At 56.8% G+C, this 19,006-nt stretch overlaps 2 protein-coding genes and 1 pseudogene across 8 annotated transcripts; 2 read left to right on the top strand and 1 right to left on the bottom strand.

Annotated features, from left to right (window-relative positions):
• The first annotated feature begins 262 nt into the window (after positions 1 to 262).
• Positions 263 to 15,135, top strand: PCGF2 (polycomb group ring finger 2). Of its 6 annotated transcripts, none has more exons than XM_033183244.1 (12): positions 263 to 389; positions 757 to 868; positions 1,093 to 1,185; positions 8,548 to 8,699; positions 9,304 to 9,400; positions 9,751 to 9,806; positions 9,890 to 9,940; positions 10,147 to 10,255; positions 10,411 to 10,465; positions 10,558 to 10,653; positions 12,868 to 12,948; positions 13,430 to 15,135. In XM_033183244.1, the coding sequence occupies exons 4-12, from the start codon at positions 8,588 to 8,590 to the stop codon at positions 13,805 to 13,807; spliced, it is 1,035 nt and encodes a 344-aa protein (XP_033039135.1). In that variant the 5' UTR covers positions 263 to 389; positions 757 to 868; positions 1,093 to 1,185; positions 8,548 to 8,587; the 3' UTR covers positions 13,808 to 15,135. The 6 variants fall into 6 exon arrangements, with proteins under 6 accessions (XP_033039135.1, XP_033039138.1, XP_033039139.1 ...); XM_033183247.1 differs by lacking the exon at positions 263 to 389 and having other exon boundaries at positions 661 to 868; positions 13,430 to 13,538; positions 13,739 to 15,135; XM_033183248.1 differs by lacking the exon at positions 263 to 389 and having other exon boundaries at positions 664 to 868; positions 13,430 to 13,538; positions 13,689 to 15,135.
• CISD3 (CDGSH iron sulfur domain 3) lies at positions 14,489 to 18,633 on the bottom strand. Of its 2 annotated transcripts, none has more exons than XM_033183251.1 (4): positions 18,456 to 18,633; positions 18,098 to 18,133; positions 17,428 to 17,547; positions 14,489 to 15,762 (listed from the first exon to the last, which is right to left on the bottom strand). In XM_033183251.1, exons 1-4 carry the CDS (start codon positions 18,501 to 18,503, stop codon positions 15,583 to 15,585), a joined length of 384 nt encoding a protein of 127 aa, XP_033039142.1. In that variant the 5' UTR covers positions 18,504 to 18,633; the 3' UTR covers positions 14,489 to 15,582. The 2 variants fall into 2 exon arrangements, with proteins under 2 accessions (XP_033039142.1, XP_033039141.1); XM_033183250.1 differs by having other exon boundaries at positions 17,368 to 17,547.
• Positions 16,948 to 17,066, top strand: LOC117068039 (annotated as a pseudogene).
• Positions 18,634 to 19,006: the final 373 nt, after the last annotated feature.

Here is a 19,006-nt window from a genome sequence, read left to right on the forward strand (position 1 = left end):
GCCTCCGCCAGAGCGACCCGAGCCCCCGGCGGCTAGACCCCTCACCCGGCCTCACCCCGCACCTCCACTCCCCTCTCGCGATTGCTCCCTGCCAGGCGCCCAGGCTGGATCCCGGTGTGCCGCTTTTCCGGGCCAGCGCCCTTGCCGCCGAGGGGGCAAAGGGAGCGGGGAGGACACGCTCGCCCTCCCAGATGCAGTTATTAATTTTAAGGCAGTGTCACTTGCAGTGAATGAAAATCGCTCGGACGCGTGGCTGAAGCGTCGCGTCCTCCGCCGGAGCCCCGCGCCCTTTGCTCTAGGCCAGGACGTGGAGGACCGCGGGCCACCTTTCAGCCCAGTCCCCATTTCACCATTTTCCAGGCGCCCCAGCTAGGGGTGGGCATCACAGGGTCAGTGGGGGGAACCCATATTTTGAGGGGAGGGGAATGACTGCGGAAGGTAACAGAAGAGAATCCATCCTCCGGGGTCGGGGGGGCCGCGTGGGAAGGGAGGGGTCTCGTCCTGGCTGGGGGCCCGGCACCCGGTGGCGGGGAGCGGCCGCGCCAGCCTCCCCCTCCTCTTCCCCTCTCTGCCAGCATCCTGAAGGAATGAGGTCACGTGGGTGAGTGGTGGGCGGGACCTACTCTTGTCTGGAGGAAAAAAGCCATTTTGTCTCCCCCCTAACACTCCGGTCCCTCCCCTCCCCCCTCGGTCCCCTCCCCTCCCCTCTCTCCCTCCCACCCCAAGCCGCTTTCACAAACTCCTTTCTTACCGTAGGTTTCTCCCCTCCCGCCGCCCGGGCGAGCGACACGGCTGCAGCCCCCCTCCCCTCCCTTCCCTCCCTCCCTCCCATCCCCCCTCCCCGAGACCCACCGGACCCCGAACCCAGGTAAGTGGAGCAGACTCCCCCTTCCTTTCCCTCTCCTGGCCTGTAACCCTCTGGGGATTGGGATGGGGGGCCGGCCGTTCTTTGCAAGCCCCGGTGGGAGGGGGAGGCTCTGAGCCGATCCTGCCCTGGCACCCCCCCTCTTCGTCAGCCTCTAGCCCAGCTTGCCCCGTCCGCCTTTCTTTCTCCCTTTTTTCTGTCCCTTTTTCCCTTTCCTCTCTTCCAAGATGGCCGAAACGGGCTCCCCCTCTTAACGATTTGGCGTCTCCCTCGACCACCACCTCTTTGTGCAGCAGCCCCCGGGCAGACCCTGTTCCGAGGTAGCGAGGGGGAAGGTCCGGGGCAGCCGGGAGGGCTTGCGGGCTGCGCGCTGGGTTGGGTCGCCGCTCCCCACGAGCCAAAACCGCCCCTTGCTCTGCCCTATCTGCCCCGTTTTCCGTCTGGGTAGGGGTCCCTCTCCCATGGGCACTGGGGCGTCGTGGACGCTCAGGGACTTGGGGCCGGCAGAAGGGGATGTGCTTTGGGGCGGCCGCGAGGCCGGGGGAGGGCGCCCTTCCCCGCCAGGGCCCGGGTGCTCTCGGGCACCTCCCCCAGCCGGTCCCCGCTCCCCGTCCCGGCGCCGGCGCCCCGCCCCCTCCCTGAACCACCTCAGCAGAGCCTCCCTCCAGAACACCCCTCCCGGGGCCCCGCGGAAAGTTTGGCTCTAGGGAAGGTGGGAGCGGCTACCCGGTAACTGGGGTCCTTGATCCTTGGACATGGGCTCCTGGGGAAGCCCGGGCGGAGGGGGTAGAATGGGGATGGAGGGAAATTTATCGCAATATTTCCCATTGCCATCGCAAGCAGGGGGGTCCGCTAAACTGGCCCCCATTCCCCTGGGACGCCCAGCCACCCCACCCTTCGCACGCCCTCCTGCTGCTAGCTCTGAGGGCATGGGACCCCCGGGCAAGCAGACACCCACTGCCTGTCTCCACGGTGGGCCCAGGCAAGTCCCTCGCCCTCCCCCACTGCCCCGTCTGCCCGTATTCGCTCCGGTTGGCTTGAGGTGGGAGGAGGCGACCTGGAGGCGGGTTAATTTGCCAATGAATATTGTGGAAGTGTTACCCAGCGCTTCCCGAGATCTTTGTCCCTCAGTGTCCCCCACGCTTCCTCAGGCTCCCCAGAGCTCTCTGTGTCGAGGGGAGGGCTGTCTCCTGGTTGTCCCCTCCCCGCTCTGTTCTGATGCCTCTTCCTCTGGGACCTCTGGCAGTTTCTGTTCCTGAAACTCTTTAATTTCTCTCCTCCCTCCCCCTCCACTCTGGTCCAAGGTGTTATTACTTGGAGCATAAAGCCAGCTCTGTTGCAGCTTTTTGGTGGGAAGGTTTTCCCACCAGCTCCTCTGGTTGGGGATTGGGGGATTGAGGCTTTAGAACTGTCTTTGGAATGAAGCGGGAAACCGACCCCAGGATCCAGACCATGTGTAGCTGGGTAGGGTTAAAGTTGAAGTCTTGGGGGTTGGGCAGGAAGGGGGACTCTGCTGCCCCTGGCCTTGCCTGGGAGATCTTGGTTGATGGAGCTGCTGTCATGGGAATGGAGAGAGCCCGAACAGGAAGAGGGTACAGCTTTGTGCAGGTCAGATGCCCACTGCAGCCCTCCAGCCTCTGGTCCCGAGAGCTGACATTGGAAGCTGAACTGCCTTTGTTACTGGAAGACTTACGTTATAATTTACCCTGGGTGGATCAGGGGCGTACAAAAGGTTAGTGTGTGTTTGCAGAGTCTGGTTCCAGGCAGGGATGTTAGGCTGTGTGCTTCTAGGTTGGGGGTGGATGTGGATGGCTCCTGCATCTAGTGAGGATGGGCCTGGCTCTGGTCTGGCTGTGATTGTGTGTGTATGTGTGTGTGTTGGGGGTGGGGTTTGTGTCGTGTCTATCTGGCCTTGTGTGTATTGAGTGTGAGAGGTGGAGGGGGGTGTGTCTGGCTGTATGTGTGTGTATCTGGCAATGTGTATATTTTGGGGTTTTGCCTGTTTGATCTTAGGGAGTTGAGAGGAGAGGGAGGAAGGGAGGGTTGAGTAAGCCCAGCTTCAGGAGGCCCTTTTCAATGCATGGTGGGGACAGGGGAGCAGATCTTTGTGTCATTGTCAAGGATTGGGGAAAGTTGGGAGGTTCACAGTGTCCCTAGGCAGACCCTCATGGCCCCAAACACAAATACAAGGGGCTTGCGCAGTTGGACCGACGAAGCTGGGAGAGAAACAGAGTCAGAAAACCCGGGGTCTGAGTCTTGATGCTGTACTCTGGCTCGCTGGCTGTGCTTCTCTGCAGCCTCTGTTTCCCCATGTGTACCATAGAAATGGGGTAAGGTGATTAACGGGTGCCTCCTCTTCCTGCCTCAAGGCAGCAGTCCATGCTGATGGTCATGTTTGGACCAGACTGACTCCCAGACGGCAGCCCACTGAGTGGTCTTCCAGCCACTCCACGGAGCTGCCCTTCTTCCCTCCCACCTGCTGGGATGAAGCCAGGCATTACTGCTTTAGATGAGTGAGGAGCCTGGCCAGGTGCCAGGATGTTAAAAGCACTGGGGTGGGAGTCAGGCACTTTCTTGTCACAGGACTGTCACTGCTTTGCTTTGTGACCTTCAACAAGTCACATCTGAGTGTGCTCATCTGTAAAATGAAAGGATCGAACAGATGCTTCTTCTTCTTTTTTTTTTGAGATGGAGTCTCACTCTGTCACCCAGCCTGGAGTACAGTGGCATGATCTCCACTTACTGCAACCTCCACCTCCCAGATTCAAGCAATTCTCTGGCTCAGCCTCCTGAGTAGCTGGGATTATAGGCACCTGCCACCATGCTCAGCTAATTTTTGTATTTTTCGTTTGTTTGTTTGTTTGAGACAGAGTCTCGCTCTGTTGCCCAGGCTGTAGTGCAGTGGCACGGTCTTGGCTCACTGCAGCCTCCGCCTCCTGGGTTCAAGCGATTGTCCTGCCTTAGCCTCCCGAGTAGCTGGGACTACAGGCGTGTGCCACCACACCCAACTAATGTTTTGTATTTTTAGTAGAGACGGGGTTTCACCATGTTAGCCAGGATGGTCTCAATCTCCTGACCTCATGATCCACCCGCCTGGGCCTCCCAAAGTGTTGGGATTACAGGCGTGAGCCACCGTGCCCAGCCTAGTTTTTGTATTTAGTAGAGATGGGGTTTCACCATCTTTGCCAGCCTGGTCTTGAACTCCTGACCTCATGATCCTGCCACCTTGGCCTCCCAAAGTGTTGGGATTACAAGTGTGAGCCACCGCGCCCAGCCAAACAAGGTGCTTTCTAAGAGCCCTTTCACCTCTGCAGTTCTAGACATCTGGATTTGACCTTGAGTGACTTTTCCTAAGACCTGGAGACATTCTAGTGAGGGAGTGGGGCTGATTTCATTTGGAGGCAGGCAGAGCAGAGAGAGCTATGGCATCGGAGAAGCACAGGGGTCTTGGCTGGGAGACCCACTGTTTCCACAGGGGACTATGAAGAAGTGAGAGAGGCCTAAATTGCAGGGTGGATTCCAGAAAGACACTGGTTTGACACAGCAGTTTGTGAGGCCAAGGCAGGCAGATCACTTGAGGCCAGGAGTTGGAGGCCAGACTGACCAACATGGTGAAACCCTGTCTCTACTAAAAATAAAAAAATGAGCCAGGTGTGGTGGTGGGAGCCTGTATTCCCAGGTACTTGGGAGGTTGAGGCAGGAGAATCGCTTCAATCCGGGAGGCAGTGGTTGCAGTGAGCCGAGATCTCACCACTGCCCTCCAGCCTGGGAGACAGTGCGAGACTCCATCTCAAAAAAAAAAAAGGAGAGAGAGAGAGATGGTGGTGTTTTCTTAGCAGAGGTCTTTAAGGATTGGGAAAGACAAGTGCCAGGCTTGAATGGCAAGGAGGGGTCAGGGTTGGATGCTGGGTGCTGAGCAGGCTCCCTTCTTGCCACAGTAGCAATAGCCAGACCCAAGGCCTCAGGGCCCAGAAGGAGGGCCGCCTAAGGGTCACACACACCCTTGCAAAGACAATGGCAGAAGATACCGAAGGGCGTGGCTTCTGCTTGGGGAAAAGTGGTGTTAGAGGTGGAGACAGTGCTCAAGTCCAGGGAGAGGGTGGACACACATTTGGGACTGACCTGTTAAAGCCCCTGAGCTCTGCAGAGGCCACTTCCAAAGGCGCTTGGCCTCCCCTTTCTGTTTCTTGGGATCTGTGTCTCCCACTCTTTCTCCCTCAAGTTCTTCCCATCTCCCAGCCTCTTCCTCAAAGTAATGACAGCTGGATTTCCAGCCACTCATCACCCCTTTTCCCTCACCTTCCCACAGCACACCAACCAGTGCAGCGGGGGAGGAACTGGTTGTCAGGAATTCGGGGTCTGGGGCCTCCTGGGGTGGGAAGATGGGGAGAGGGTGCTCTAGGGAGACAGAGCTCCTGTTTACATTGCTCTTGGCACCTGCTGGTAGGGACCTGCAGGTAACCATGGCAATCAGGTGAGGAGCCAATCAGTGCTTCTCCCCACCCCCAGCCCCAGAGGTAACAGTCAGAACCTGTGGGGATGGAGTGGGGGGAGCAGGGAGTGTAGCAAGGGGCTTATTTTCTTAAACTGGAGAAGGAGCAGTGTTTCATTCAGTCAGCACCGCCTTGGGCTTCAGTCTAGAAAGGGTCCTGAGGAATAGGCTGGGGCTGAATTCTCAGAAATGCTCAGGGAAGTGATTGGGTGAGGGGCACAGCCATTTGCAGTGTGGGGCTCCTGGCTGTGGGGTTCTTAAGAGCAAGTGTCATCCAGGTGTGCTGGCTCACACCTGTAATCCCAACACTTTGGGAGGTGAGACAGGCGGATCACTTGAAGCCAGGAGTTCAAGACCAGGCTAACCGACATGGCGAAACCCCATCTCTGTTTAAAAAAAAAAAAAAAAAATTAGCCAGGTGTGGTGGCATGCTCCTCTAATTCCAGAAGGCGGAGGCATGAGAATCACTTGAACCCGGGAAGTGAAGGCTGCAGTGAGCCGAGATCACACCACTGTACTTCAGCTTGGGCAACAGAGCAAGACTGTCTCCAAAAAAAAAAAAGAGCAAGTGTCTGTTCTGAAAACACAGCGAGTGTGTGAATGAGGTGGCTTGGGCGGTGTGAAGTGTGCGGAGCCTATGTGTTTACGTGTATGTGTATGTACGCGTGCACATGTATATGAGGATGAACGGGAGAAAGATGAGGGCATGCGATTTACCCCAGCAACAGAGACCCCAGGCGTTATCAGAGCTCAGCATCAGCATGTTTGTTGGTGGCTCTGCACACACACATAGATGCATCTGGACACACACATGACTGACAGGCAGGCACAGGAAGTACCTTTCTTTGGAGGCCCAGATGGCACGTACACGATGGATATTACACACGCACAGAGAGACAGCCACTTGGATTGTTCTCTCCTCTGGATGGTTGTAATAATATTTGGGCATCTTGCCAGGGACAGGGTTACTATGGAAACGACCAAACAGTGGAGTAGCCAGCAGCTTTCTGCGTAATTGCAAAGGGGGGACCCATGCAGGGAGGGCTGGCTGAGGCCACCCTGTGTGGAGTGGGAACCCCTCTCCCTTCTCAGATCCCCAGGGCCGCCTCCTCTCTGCTGTGTCTCTGGGCTTGCCGTGGGACTGTCTGGTTCCCCTTTGTCTGCCCTGTAACCTGGTGTCTCTCCCACGTGTGGCCTTTGTGTCTCTGCATCTCTTTCTGTCTCTGGCCAGGTTCCCTGAGCCTCTGTTGGCTGGCTGGGTCCTGGCCAGACTCATCCTGGGGTCTCTATAGAAACTGCTGATCCCGGCTGTGAATTTCTTGTCCTAGAAAACTCAGTGTGGTGGCTTTAGAAATCTTTCTGGAAAGGAGAGAAGGGTGTGCGTATGTTGTAAAGGAGCTGTTGGGGCTTGGCCACTTCCCAAGCCCCACCCTTGGGCTTTTACTCTGGGAAAGAGGAGGGAGGGCCTGTCCCTTCCAGGTGCAGGTTTGGTTTGATTTCTTTACCAAGAAGGAAGCACGGTGGCCAATCCAGAGCCGGACTTTTCACCTCTCTGGACCCTGCCTGGGCCTGGCTGGTGTCGGGCAGGCGGTCTGGGGACAGAGCACTTTCTGCCCAGCTTTGGCAGGCATCTGTGAGAGCCTGTGGTTTGTCACTGGACAGCCTGTGAACAGGTGGCAGAGGCGTCACCAGGGCAGGAGACAGCGGGAGAGTAACAGTGACCATGTTGGGGGAATTCCTGCAGTGTGCATGAAAGGGGGGTTCCTGGACCCTGTGTGCTTGTGGGCAGGGAGCACTCATGCAGGGGGCTGTCCATCAGGGGCACTGGGAGGGATTCCTGTGGTAGGGGTATAGCCTTTTTGCCTAAACTCTTTGAGTCCAGGGCTAGGGCTGGAGCTGTGCATTCCCAGCTTCAGGCATGTAAGGATCCTCTCTGTTCCCTGCCTGAGTCCCAGGCCTGGAAGCCAAATGGTTAGCGTCTGGTGGATTTTCTGGGAGCAGCCTATATTTGGCAGACTTTAGAGGAGGGAGGTGCTCCGAAGCCTAGGCTGGATGCGGAGCCAGAAGCACAAGTGATGGCTGTGGCCTTCTAACTTAGGGTAGCCTGTGCCCGTGGTGTTTCCAGGGAAGCCTTCTTGGAGGAGGAGTGAATGGATGGAGTAGATAGGAGGAGGCTGGAATCAAGTCTGAGGCCCTGCACCTGGGTGGAGGGGTTGAGGGAGTGAGGATAACTTATTTTTCCCTTCTTCTGTTCCTTGAAGTTTCAGGCCAGTGGCTAATTTATCTGAGTTTCCTCCTAGTTCCTAGGATGCTTTAAATGTGAACCATGTGAGTGAATACAGATTGGGATTGGGGAGTTTTGTTTTTGTTTTTCTTTTTTAGACAGAGTCTTGCTGTGTCGCCCAGGCTTGAGTGCAGTGGCACAATCACGGCTCACTGCAGCCTCAACCACTCAGGCTCAAGGGATCACGTGAGGCAGGAGGATCCTCCTGCTGTGGCCTCCCAAAATGCTGGGATTACAGACATGAGCCACTGCACCCGGCCTGGGATAGGAGAGAGTTTAAAAAACCCTCTTCTCTTCCATTTTCCTGCCTCCTCACATTCTCTGGGGAGTTGGGCGGTACATCCTGTGGCCTAACTTCAATCTTTCCTCCTGCTCCTCAGAGGGAGCCTGACCTTGTTGCTCAAGGCTGTGTGACTCTCCAGAGCCCAGGCACCCAATGAACACACAGAGGGGGCCAGAGAGAACCAGCCACATGTCCGCCCCCAGCCCACCCTGAAGGCAGAGAAGGGTCTTGGGCTCGGAGAGCTGTGCTGGGAGGTGTGCAGTGAAGTGTGGGAGGGGCTGCTGAGGCTCTGGGTGTCTTTTTTTTTTTTTTTTTTTTTTTATTATTTTTTTTTGAGACGGAGTCTCGCTCTGTCGCCCAGGCTGGAGTGCTGTGGCTCAATCTCGGCTCACTTTGCTTGCAAGCTCAGCCTCCCGAATAGCTGGGACTACAAGCGCCCGCCAGCACCCCCGGCTGATTTTCTGTATTTTTAGTAGAGACGAGGTTTCACTGTGTTAACCAGGATGGTCTTGATCTCCTGACCTCGTGATCCGCCTGCCTTGGCCTCCCAAAGTGCTGGGATTATAGGCATGAGCCACCGTGCCCGGCCAACTCTGGGTTTCTGATTCCACTTTGTTTCCCAGGGCAACGCTCCCCAGTCCCCCCACCCCCGACCCCGGAATCATGCATCGGACTACACGGATCAAAATCACAGAGCTGAACCCCCACCTCATGTGTGCCCTCTGCGGGGGGTACTTCATTGACGCCACCACTATCGTGGAGTGCCTGCATTCCTGTGAGTTGGGGGGAGGGGAGCTGCTCAGGGTGGGCAGCCTCTGTGCCCAGATTGGGGCGGGCATGGCCTGAGGAAGGTAGCACACAAACCCTTGCCCTGAAGAGCCAATGCGCCCACCTGTCTGCTGGGAATCTTCAGGTCACAGAGGGCCTACCTTGCAGGGGCAACCGGGTGCGGGGCATGGGCCCAGAAGTTCATTTCAAGGACTTGCATCTGAAATCTTAGTTCTTTCTTGAAATGACTGAAATCGTGTGCCCTGAAGATGCAGACATCCCTTGTTTATACTGTGGGCTTGGCAGCAAGGGGTGAGACCCAGGGCCATCTTGAACAGGCTGGCTTTTGTCCTCCACTCCATCGGGGAGCTTGGGACTCAGGGCTGACTTTCTGCGTTGTACATGACACTGGCCTGTCTCATACAAGATCCAGCTTCCCTCAACAATGCACAGGGACAGGTGCCACACATGCAAAACACACATCGCCACGTTGGGCCTCGGAGTAGGGACAGGGTGGAGAAGGGATATCTGAGTGTGAGCAGAGGGTGGGGAGGCTGGTCCTGGGATTGGAAGGCAACTCTGACTCTCCTCCCTCTCTCCACACCCCCAAGTCTGCAAAACCTGCATCGTGCGCTACCTGGAGACCAACAAATACTGCCCCATGTGTGATGTGCAGGTCCATAAAACCCGGCCGCTGCTGAGCATCAGGTAGGCTCGGCACCGCACTCCTGCCCCCGCCATCCTCTGGGTCAGCCTCCCCCATCCCTCCCACATTCCGTACTTCCTTCAGCCAAGGCGGCAGGTGTGGGAGAAGCACCGCGTGTGGACTTGGGCTACTCCCCTCCCTTTGGGTTGCATTTGGCTCGTCATAGGCTGAGGCTTACTAGAGGGGCAAAGACCAAACCCACAGGGATCCCAGTGCCTGGGCACTGGGTCTCAGGAAGGGAGTGGGTAGAGGGGTCCCATGACTGGGAGAGCAGGGTGAGGTCAGAGCAGTTCTCTGGAGGGCAGTTCTCTGGAGAGCGCATTGCTGATAAACCCTGTCCATTTTTCCCCAGGTCTGACAAAACCCTTCAAGACATTGTCTACAAATTGGTCCCTGGGCTTTTTAAAGGTATCTGCACACCATTCCTCCTCCTGCCCACCGACCCCATTTCCCAGCCCATGGCCCCGTCCTCATCCGCTGCCTTCTTCCAGATGAGATGAAACGGCGGCGGGATTTCTATGCAGCGTACCCCCTGACGGAGGGTGAGTGTGCTCGCATCTGTTTGTGTGTGCATGGTCGTGCCTGAGACAATGTAGGTGTGTAGTGTTACCAGTCCCCCTCTGGCCTCCTCAGCGCACACCTCCCCAGAAGGTGGCTGGGCTCACCTGGTTCAGTTCATGATCCCTGGGTCCTTGGCGGACTCCCTTCTTCCATCCTCCGCCAACCCAAGAGCGCTCTCCTTCTGCAGTCCCCAACGGCTCCAATGAGGACCGCGGCGAGGTCTTGGAGCAGGAGAAGGAGGCTCTGAGCGATGATGAGATTGTCAGCCTCTCCATCGAATTCTACGAAGGTGCCAGGCAAGTCCGGCCCAGGCTGGCCCCTTCTGGGCTCCTAGGTTGGGTCACCCCTTCTCCCACCCAGGGCCCTCTGGATGTGTCCACTGAGGGACCATCCTCCTGGGTCTCCTGGTTCTTCCTGGGTCTTCCTAGCTTCGTTCTTTCTCCATCCCCAGGGACCGGGAGGAGAAGAAGGGCCCCCTGGAGAATGGGGATGGGGACAAAGAGAAAGTGAGTGCTGGGGTCTGCCCAGGACTGGAATGTGGGCTGGGAGGGAGTGGCCTGGGGTGGATCCCCTACCACAGGTGCCTGTGCCCCAACAGACAGGGGTGCGCTTCCTGCGATGCCCAGCAGCCATGACCGTCATGCATCTTGCCAAGTTTCTCCGCAACAAGATGGATGTGCCCAGCAAGTACAAGGTGGGTCCCTGGGCCTTTCAAAAAATGAGTGTCTGTGTATGGGTGTGTCAGACAGTCTGTGCACCCCAGCCATTGGTCAGGGCTGGCTAGGTGTCACCCAGGGCTTGCGTGGTTAACTGAACTCATGTGTTAACAGAAGGGTGGTTGAAACCAAGATTAGGGGGCAGTTTAGGGGTATTGAAGTCAGTGTGCAGTAGTGCATGGGACCAAGATGATGTGTATGTGTGCATGTTGCACACTCAGAACTGTGGCAGAGATGAGTGCAAAAATGCAGGGCCTCCTCTGGGGCCGGTTGGCTGTGGGAAGGCTAGTCTGAAATTCCAACAGAACTCCAGGACATGACTTTTCAAGCTTGAATGTATATGTGTCCCCTGGAGATCTTGTTAAAATGCAGATTCTGATTTAGTAGATTCCTTATTTCTTTTTTTGTTGTTGTTGAGATGGAGTCTTGCTCTGCCACCAGGCTAGAGTGCGGTGGAGCGATCTTGGCTCACTGCAAACTCCGCCTCCCGGGTTCAAGTGATTCTCCTGCCTCAGGCTCCCAAGTAGGTGGGATTACAGGTGCCTGCCACTGCGCCTGGCTAGTTTTTGTAGTTTTAGTAGAGACGGGGTTTCACCATGTTGGCCAGGCTGGTCTTGAACTCCTGACCTCGTGGTCCACCCTGCTCGGCCTCCCAAAGTACTGGGATTACAGGCCTGAGCCATGGCACTCGGCCAGATTCCATATTTCTAACAAGCTCCTAGCTACTGAAGGTCCACAGATCACACTCTAGGACAGTGGATCCTAAACTGTTGCCTGTTAAATCTCATGAGTTTAACTCACAACTTACTGGTTAAGTCAGAATTTCTGAGGGTAAGATGCAAGCACTGATTTTTTGTTTTTGCTTTTTTTTTTTCCCTCTATCACTCAGGCTGGAGTGCAGTGGCATCATCTCGGCTCACTGCAACCTCTGCCTCCTGGTTTAAAGTGATTCTTGTGCCTCAGCCTCCCAAGTAGCTGGGACTACAGGTACATGCCACCACACCTGGCTAATTTTTGTATTTTTAGTATAGACAGGGTTTCACCATGTTGGCCAGTCTGGTCTCCAACTCCTGGCCTCAAGTGACCCACCTGCTTCAGCCTCCCAAAGCTCTGGGATTACAGGTGTGAGCCACTGCACCTAGCCAGGCATTGGTGTTTTTTTGTTGTTTTCTTTTTTTCTTTTTTTTTTTTTTGAGACAGAGTCTTGCTCTTGTTGCCCAGGCTGGAGTGCAATGGCAGGATCTTGGCTCACCGCAACCTCTGACCCCCCCAGGTTCAAGCGATTCTCCCGCCTCAGCCTCCCGAGCAGCTAGGATACAGCCATGCGGCACCACACCCAGCTAATTCTGTATTTTCAGTAGAGACGGGGTTTCTCCATGTTGCTCAGGCTGGTCTTGAACTCCCGACCTCAGGTGATCCACCCGCCTTAGCCTCCCAAAGCTCTGGGATTACAGGTGTGAGCCACCGCACCCGGCCTAGGCATTGGTGTTTTTTTGTTGTTGTTGTTGTTTTGTTTTGTTTTTTGAGACAAGACGGAATCTTGCTCTGTCACCCAGGCTGGAGTGCAGTGGAGCAATCTCAGCTCACTGCAAGCTCCGCCTCCCAGGTTCATGCCATTCTCCTGCCTCAGCCTTGCGAGTAGCTGGGACTACAGGCGCCCGCCACCACGCCCGGCTAATTCTTTGTATTTTTAGTAGAGACAGGGTTTCACCATGTTAGCCAGGATGGTCTCGATCTTCTGACCTCATGATCCGCCCACCTCGGCCTCCCAAAGTGGTGGGATTACAGGCCTGAGCCACCGCGCCCAGCCGGCATTGGTGTTTTTTAAAGCTCCCTGGGTGATTCCATTTTGCAGCTGGGGGTGAGAGCCAGAGTTCCAGGAGATCCCCCTGAGCCTTTCAGCTCCTCTGGGAGACCTGCCAGAGATAGGAGATCCAGACAGCTGTGTGCATGGTGGGACTGGGGGCTGCTAACAATAGGGGAATCTTCTCTGGACCCCTTCCTGCCTGGTGGTCAGGAGTTATGTTGGAACAACACTGACAGGGAAGTCAAATCCACAGTGAAACCCTAGAGAAATGAGGGACCATCTGCAAATCCACCCTTCCCATTGCCCCGCCTCTCAGTCCCCCACATTCCCAGCCTGGAGCCCCCAGATAGCCAGGGTCATGGTGTCTTCCGCTTCCCTCCCCCAGGTGGAGGTTCTGTACGAGGACGAGCCACTGAAGGAATACTATACCCTCATGGACATCGCCTACATCTACCCCTGGCGGCGGGTGAGCCAGCGGGTGGGGCAGGCAGGGAGCAGACTCCCGCAGGGTCTGGCATTGGTCTGTGGCCACATGGGTCACCCTTCTCTAATCAGAGACAGTCCATCCCTTATCCCATGAGCTGTGTGTCCAGGGTGGCTCGCCACAGCAGGCCAGCCTCTGGGCCATCTCTTGCAGATGACTTTCCACTCAGGAGACAAAGCTCCTTGGGCAGATGGCATTCCCCGATTTGGGGGCAGAAATAGGTGCTGGCAGCTGCCGTGTGTTTGCCTCCCTCTCTCCTCTCTGACAGAGTCTCTGCTTAGACCTTTTGCCTCTCTGGGTCTTCATGTGCCCTGTATCCTTGTCTCTCTCCTCTCCAAGACCCCATCCCATCCCTTTTTTCGTGTTTGGTCACTGTGGGTTAAAGCTGGTGGCCCTCTAGTTGGCCTCTCTCTCCTGATACCTTCCCCTTCCCTGTCTCTCTCCTCGCCCCCTCTCCCCGCAGAACGGGCCTCTTCCCCTCAAGTACCGTGTCCAGCCAGCCTGCAAGCGGCTCACCCTAGCCACGGTGCCCACCCCCTCCGAGGGCACCAACACCAGTGGGGCATCCGAGTGTGAGTCAGTCAGCGACAAGGCTCCCAGCCCTGCCACCCTGCCAGCCACCTCCTCCTCCCTGCCCAGCCCAGCCACCCCATCCCATGGCTCTCCCAGCTCCCATGGGCCTCCAGCCACCCACCCTACCTCCCCCACTCCCCCTTCGACAGCCAGTGGGGCCACCACAGCTGCCAACGGGGGTACCTCGAACTGCCTGCAGACACCATCCTCCACCAGCAGAGGGCGCAAGATGACTGTCAACGGTGCTCCCGTGCCCCCCTTAACTTGAGGCCAGGGACCCTCTCCCTTCTTCCAGCCAAGCCTCTCTACTCCTTCCACTTTTTCTGTGCCCTTTTTTCCACCTCTTCTACTTTCCCCAGCTCTTCCCACCTTGGGGGTGGGGGGCGGGTTTTATAAATAAATCTATATATATATGTACATAGGAAAAACCAAATATACATACTTATTTTCTATGGACCAACCAGATTAATTTAAATGCCACAGGAAACCAACTTTATGTGTGTGTGTGTGTGTGTATGTGTGGAAAATGGTGTTCATTTTTGGGGGAGTCTTGTGTAATCTGCTCTTTTTGGGGGTGCCTGGAGATGAATTGGATGGGCTGCTGGAGGCTCAGTGAAGCTCTGCACGGTCCTCGCTGTTTCCCAAGGCAGATGGTGTGTTGGGACCCCTTCAGCCCCAAAGCTTTAGGCACGATTCCAACTGGCTGCATAGAGGAGTCGGTTAGAATTGTTTCTTTCCCCGTTTCTCTCCCCATCTTGGCTGCTGTCCTGCCTCTGACCAGTGGCTGTCCCCCGCATTGTTGAATGTCCAGAAATTGCTAAGAACAGTGCCTTTTACAAATGCAGTTTATCCCTGGTTCTGAGGAGCAAGTGCGGGGTGGAGGTGGCACCTGCATCACCTCCTCCTCTTGCAGTGGAAACTTTGTGCAAAGAATACATAGTTCTGCCTCTTTTTTTTTTTTTTTCGTGTGTGTGTGGCCTTTGCATCATCTATCTTGTGGAAAAGAAGATTCAGGCCCTGAGAGGTCTCAGCCCTTGGAGTTCCACTGTGGCTTTAGCATTGTGAAGCACTGCACCCCCATCAACCCTACCCTCACCCGGGAACCCTCACTAGCAGGACTGGTGGTGGAGTCTCACCTGGGGTCTAGAGTGGAAGTTGGGGTGGGTTAACCTCACACAAGCACAGACCCCAGACTTTGCCAAAGGCAAACAGCCTTCCAGTTGCCCCTCCACCCCCAGCTGAGGCCCGGTCACCTGGTCAGGACAGAGCAACTGCATCTAAAAGCACAAGAAGACAGAAACCTGTAAGCTCTGACCCCACCCCCACTCCTTGAGAGGTCAGCAGACCACCTCCTTAGGGACAGACCCTGGCAGGTCCCTGCCCACCGAGATTTCCTCAAGTGTGCATAGATCTGGGAGGAGACGGGAGTCGAGACTCAAGATTCCATCACAGCCTAGGTGTGTGGGGTTGGGAGTCCCCTGATGGGCTTGTCTGTGTTTGCACCTTGTCCTGTGTCTGAGGTCCTGTGACTGTACCCCCCTCTGCCCTGGGACATCTGTATCTCTTGGCTTTGTAATAAATGCTGCATACTTTCTGGAGCCTGTAGTTCTTTGGCGTAGAGGGAAGAAGGGAAGAGTGCCTCTCATCTCTGGGTTCAGCCTGATTTGGGGACCCCATACTTAATGAATATGAACTGCCCTCTCCTGTGGCGACTGGTCAGGAGCCCCCAGCCCACAGACAGGTTAAAATCTGGAGTAGGAGGCAGCACGTGGGCCTCACAGCAATGACTACAGGACCACCAGTCTAGTTGGGCAGGCTTGTTTTTGCCATCTTCCCCATCAGCAAACATTGAACCAGGGCCCACTCCCGCCTGCCCCAGACTGGAGACTTTTAGGCTATAAGGAATAATTCTTCCTTCATGAGCCTGCTGTGGGTACCAGAATCTCTTTCTTGGGCTCAGCACCTGTTTCCTTTCCCACAGAAGGGGTTGGCTGTCAGAGGCCGGGAGCCGAGGCCACCTGTGGCTGGACAGCAGCAGCCCCCTCAGAGTGGGGAGCCCACTTCTGCCTTCTGCACGCGCTCACTCCTGTGGGTGCCATCGCAGTACGGGGGTCTCTGAGTGGCCTTGCAGGTACAGAGTGCCACCGTGCGGGTCTCTTGGGCCTTGAACTTGAGGGGAGATAGGCCAGTGCGTTGGAAGAAGTGGGAGCCGTCACAGAAGGGCTGGTGGGGGAAAGACGGGAGTCAAAGGCCTGACCCCACCTGCTGGGGCGGGGCAGGGCAGGGCACGCTGCAGGAGCTCAGGGGGAGTGCAACACAGTGGTTAGGGTGCAGGCTCCAGCGTGAGACTGCCGGGGCTCACCGAGTGACCTCTCTAATCTGTAATGTGGGGGTGATAAGAGTAGAGTTGTATGAGGAAATAAAATAAAATAATGATCATGGTATGCTTTGCCTATAATAAGTGTCTGGTAAGTATTTACAGCGTCTTTATAGCATTAGTCTCTGGGACACCCAGAGAGCCAGGACACTAATAGATGTGTGTGTGTGTGTGTGTGTGTATGTGTGAGAATGGCTTTGAGTCTCCACTGGATCATGAAATTCATTTCCTTCTCATGTTCCTGGGTTAAAACTTCTTTGGGCTGGAGAGTACCCTGTGGTAGCAATTTTTTTTTTTTTTTTTTTTTTTTTGACAGGGTCTCACTCTGTTGCCCAGGCTGGAATGCAGTGATGCAAACATGGCTCACTGTAGCCTCAACTTCCTGGGCTCAAGTGGTCCTCCTTCCTCAGCCTCCATTATGGCTGGGAACACAGGCCCAACTCCATGCTAGTTTTTGGTAGGGGTAGAGGCATTTGTAGAAGCGGGGTCTCAACTTTGTTGCCCAGACTGTTCTTGAACTCCTGGGCTCAAAAGATCCTCCTGCCTTGGCCTCCCAAAGTGCTGGGATTACAAGTGAGCCACCTCGCCTGGCTGAACCAAGGCCTCTTGACATTGGAGTTAGGGTGGGATGGAAGAGAGGTGAAAGAAGTGTGCAAATAGAAACCAGCAACTTGTCTTAGAGGGCTTGAGGTGTGTGGACTCAGGGACCCTGGGCTGCTGACACCATGCCACATAGCTTGAAGGAACACCAGTCAGAGCTCTGCTCAGGAAGGAAAGGGGCCAGGGAGGCAAACAATATGGGCAGGTTCCTGTGGGATGAAAGGTTCCTGTGGGATGAAAGGTTCCTGGGCAGAAGGGGAAGCAGGTGGGGCAGGCAGCGAAGCTGAGAAGACAGCAAACTGTGGCAGGCGGCCAGGACGTCCCATAAACTGAGAAGGAAGAGTTTGCTGGAAGAAGAGTGGAGAGGGGCACAGGGGAAGGCTGGGAGGCTTTGGAGGCAGGAAAGCCTGAGCAGAACCTCTTCCCAATGTATCTATGGCCATACCACCCTGAACGCGCGCAATCTCATCTGATCTCGGAAGCTAAGCAGGGTCAGGCCTGGTTAGTACTTGGCTGGAAGACCGCCAGGAAATACCAGGTGCTGTAGGCTTTCGGGGTTCAAGGCCTGGGAATCTATGGCCCAGGTGCTTCCTGGAAGGAGACAGGGAAGGGCCAGGTGAGCTTCGTCATGCAGTGCACCTCTGAGAAGCAAACAGTTCCAGAAGAGCCCACTGGAAGCCCGGCCGCATCAGGCTGGCTGCGCGACTGAGTTTCTGTCTCTCTGGCTTCATTGCAAGAGATAGATGCAGTGAGCTTAAGGTTGCTGGTGGCACTGGCCTTTTGTCCCCAAATCCCCTTGGTGTCCCTCAGGTATGTATGGGAAGACTAAAATCATCTGGGTGGGAACTCACTGGAGACACCAGGCTGTTCCCAGACAGAGGTATCAGTACGAAGGCAGGTAGGGGTCTCACCTGCTTCTTGCTGCGGCCACACACACACCACCTGTAGGTTTTCCCTGCCACCAGCTCCACCTTGATGGGGGTCTTCAGGGCCACCACGGACCTGGCTGGGGTTCTAGGGAACCACCGGGCCTGTGGCCAGGGAAGATGAGGGGCTCAGGGTTAGCTCAAGCCCTGGAAGCACCTTCCTGCCTGCCACCCTTCCCAGTTTCCCACTGGCCTGTGTGTGTGGCAGGTTTCCTCTACAAGAGGCTGATCTGATGCCACCCAACAAGACCGTTTCCCAGGACACCATAAGGACCGTGAGCTTTGGATAGTGAAGAGATTTCAAAGCCATGCAGGCGCTCAGGTTTCACGGTCCAGCTGCCTTCCCTCAAAGGCTGGCTCCCACCTGGGTGTTAGGGAGGGCGGGCCGGGATCCTTCCAGCCTACGGCAGGGCCACCCACACCGGGCTTGGTTCATTAGGTGCTGCTTTCCTCAGAACAGAAGACTGGCGCCCTGCCCAGTGCCCTCTGGTCCGCCCCACCTCCCTGAGAGCCACAGGCTAACTCCAGGTGCCGCGAGCCTGGGGGAATAGGGCTGTACCCTTCCTAGCTCCATACCCTGTCTCTGCCTTTTAGATCTCCGTGCCTGGGGGTCTTGTGCGAGGACGGGGGCGGGGGGGAGGATGGGGGGACTTACCAGCCAGGAGGAGATGTTCCGCCGCGGGTTCAGGTCCTGCAAGGTACACAAGACGGTGATTTGGAAATGGAAAAATAAAATCAGTGGAAAGGGAAGGACATGGGAGGCCATCTGGGAAGGAGGTGACAGGGTTGACGGGGCGAGGGAGGAATGAGAGGGTAAGAAAAAGGTCGCAAGAGAAGGTGCTGACTGGGGAGGAACTGGCGCTAGGGAAAAGCCTGTGAGCTGAGGCAAGCCAGACACCGGCGGGCGGGCTGGGGGCTCGGGGATGCTCGGTCGGGGCCGGGGCTGGAGTGGGGGCTCGCAGGGGCCCAGGTGGGGTTCGGGGCGGGGGCCGGGGCGGGGCGGGGGTGCTCACCCGGGCGTCGCGCGCCGCCAGCCGCAAGATCGCCCCCACGCAACGCATGGCCGCCTTCCGCGCCGCGCCGGCTCCGCCCCCGCCGGGTCACCTCCCCGCCCCTTCGGTCCCCGGCCCGCCAGGCCCCGGAAGACGCCGCAGCGTTCTGCGAGGGATGAGGCCAGGGGCCGACGGAGTCCGGAAGCCTGGCCGCGGGGCCCGCCCAGCGGCCTCCTCGGCGCGCCCGGCGTGAGCGGTCGGTCCTGGCGCCCCCTGCCGAGCGGGTCTGGCAGCGGAACGCCCCGCGCACAGCCTCAGCGCCTGGGGCACCCCCGAGGGCGCGGGACCTTCCCAGGATTCGCTGTTGCTGGCCGAGCCTCAACCGCGCTTCTGGGAGCGAGCGCACGGGCGTCGCGTCACCTCGGGACGGGCAGGGTCCCGACGGCCGGTGCCCACGGATTGATGCACCCTGCGGGCTGGGCCCGGGTGTGCTGAACATTCGCATCTGTGCGCGCTCTGCCGCTGAGTGCCGACAGAAGGGCCGCAGCCCACGCCCTCCTACCCTCCCGCAG

Source organism: Trachypithecus francoisi, unplaced genomic scaffold, assembly GCF_009764315.1.
Source record: "Trachypithecus francoisi isolate TF-2019V2 unplaced genomic scaffold, Tfra_2.0 Lachesis_group20, whole genome shotgun sequence".
Classification (NCBI taxonomy): domain Eukaryota; kingdom Metazoa; phylum Chordata; class Mammalia; order Primates; family Cercopithecidae; genus Trachypithecus; species Trachypithecus francoisi.

Coding starts and splice junctions, on each gene's coding strand:
- PCGF2 (XM_033183244.1), top strand. CDS start 8,588: ATGCATCGGACTACACGGATCAAAATCACAGAGCTGAACCCCCACCTC. Junction 10,654..12,867: donor ATGTGCCCAGCAAGTACAAG/GTGGGTCCCTGG, acceptor TCCCTCCCCCAG/GTGGAGGTTCTGTACGAGGA. Junction 12,949..13,429: donor ACATCTACCCCTGGCGGCGG/GTGAGCCAGCGG, acceptor CTCTCCCCGCAG/AACGGGCCTCTTCCCCTCAA.
- CISD3 (XM_033183250.1), bottom strand. CDS start 18,503: ATGCGTTGCGTGGGGGCGATCTTGCGGCTGGCGGCGCGCGACGCCCGG. Junction 18,134..18,455: donor TGGCGGCGCGCGACGCCCGG/GTGAGCACCCCC, acceptor TGTACCTTGCAG/GACCTGAACCCGCGGCGGAA. Junction 17,548..18,097: donor GGAACATCTCCTCCTGGCTG/GTAAGTCCCCCC, acceptor CCCTGGCCACAG/GCCCGGTGGTTCCCTAGAAC.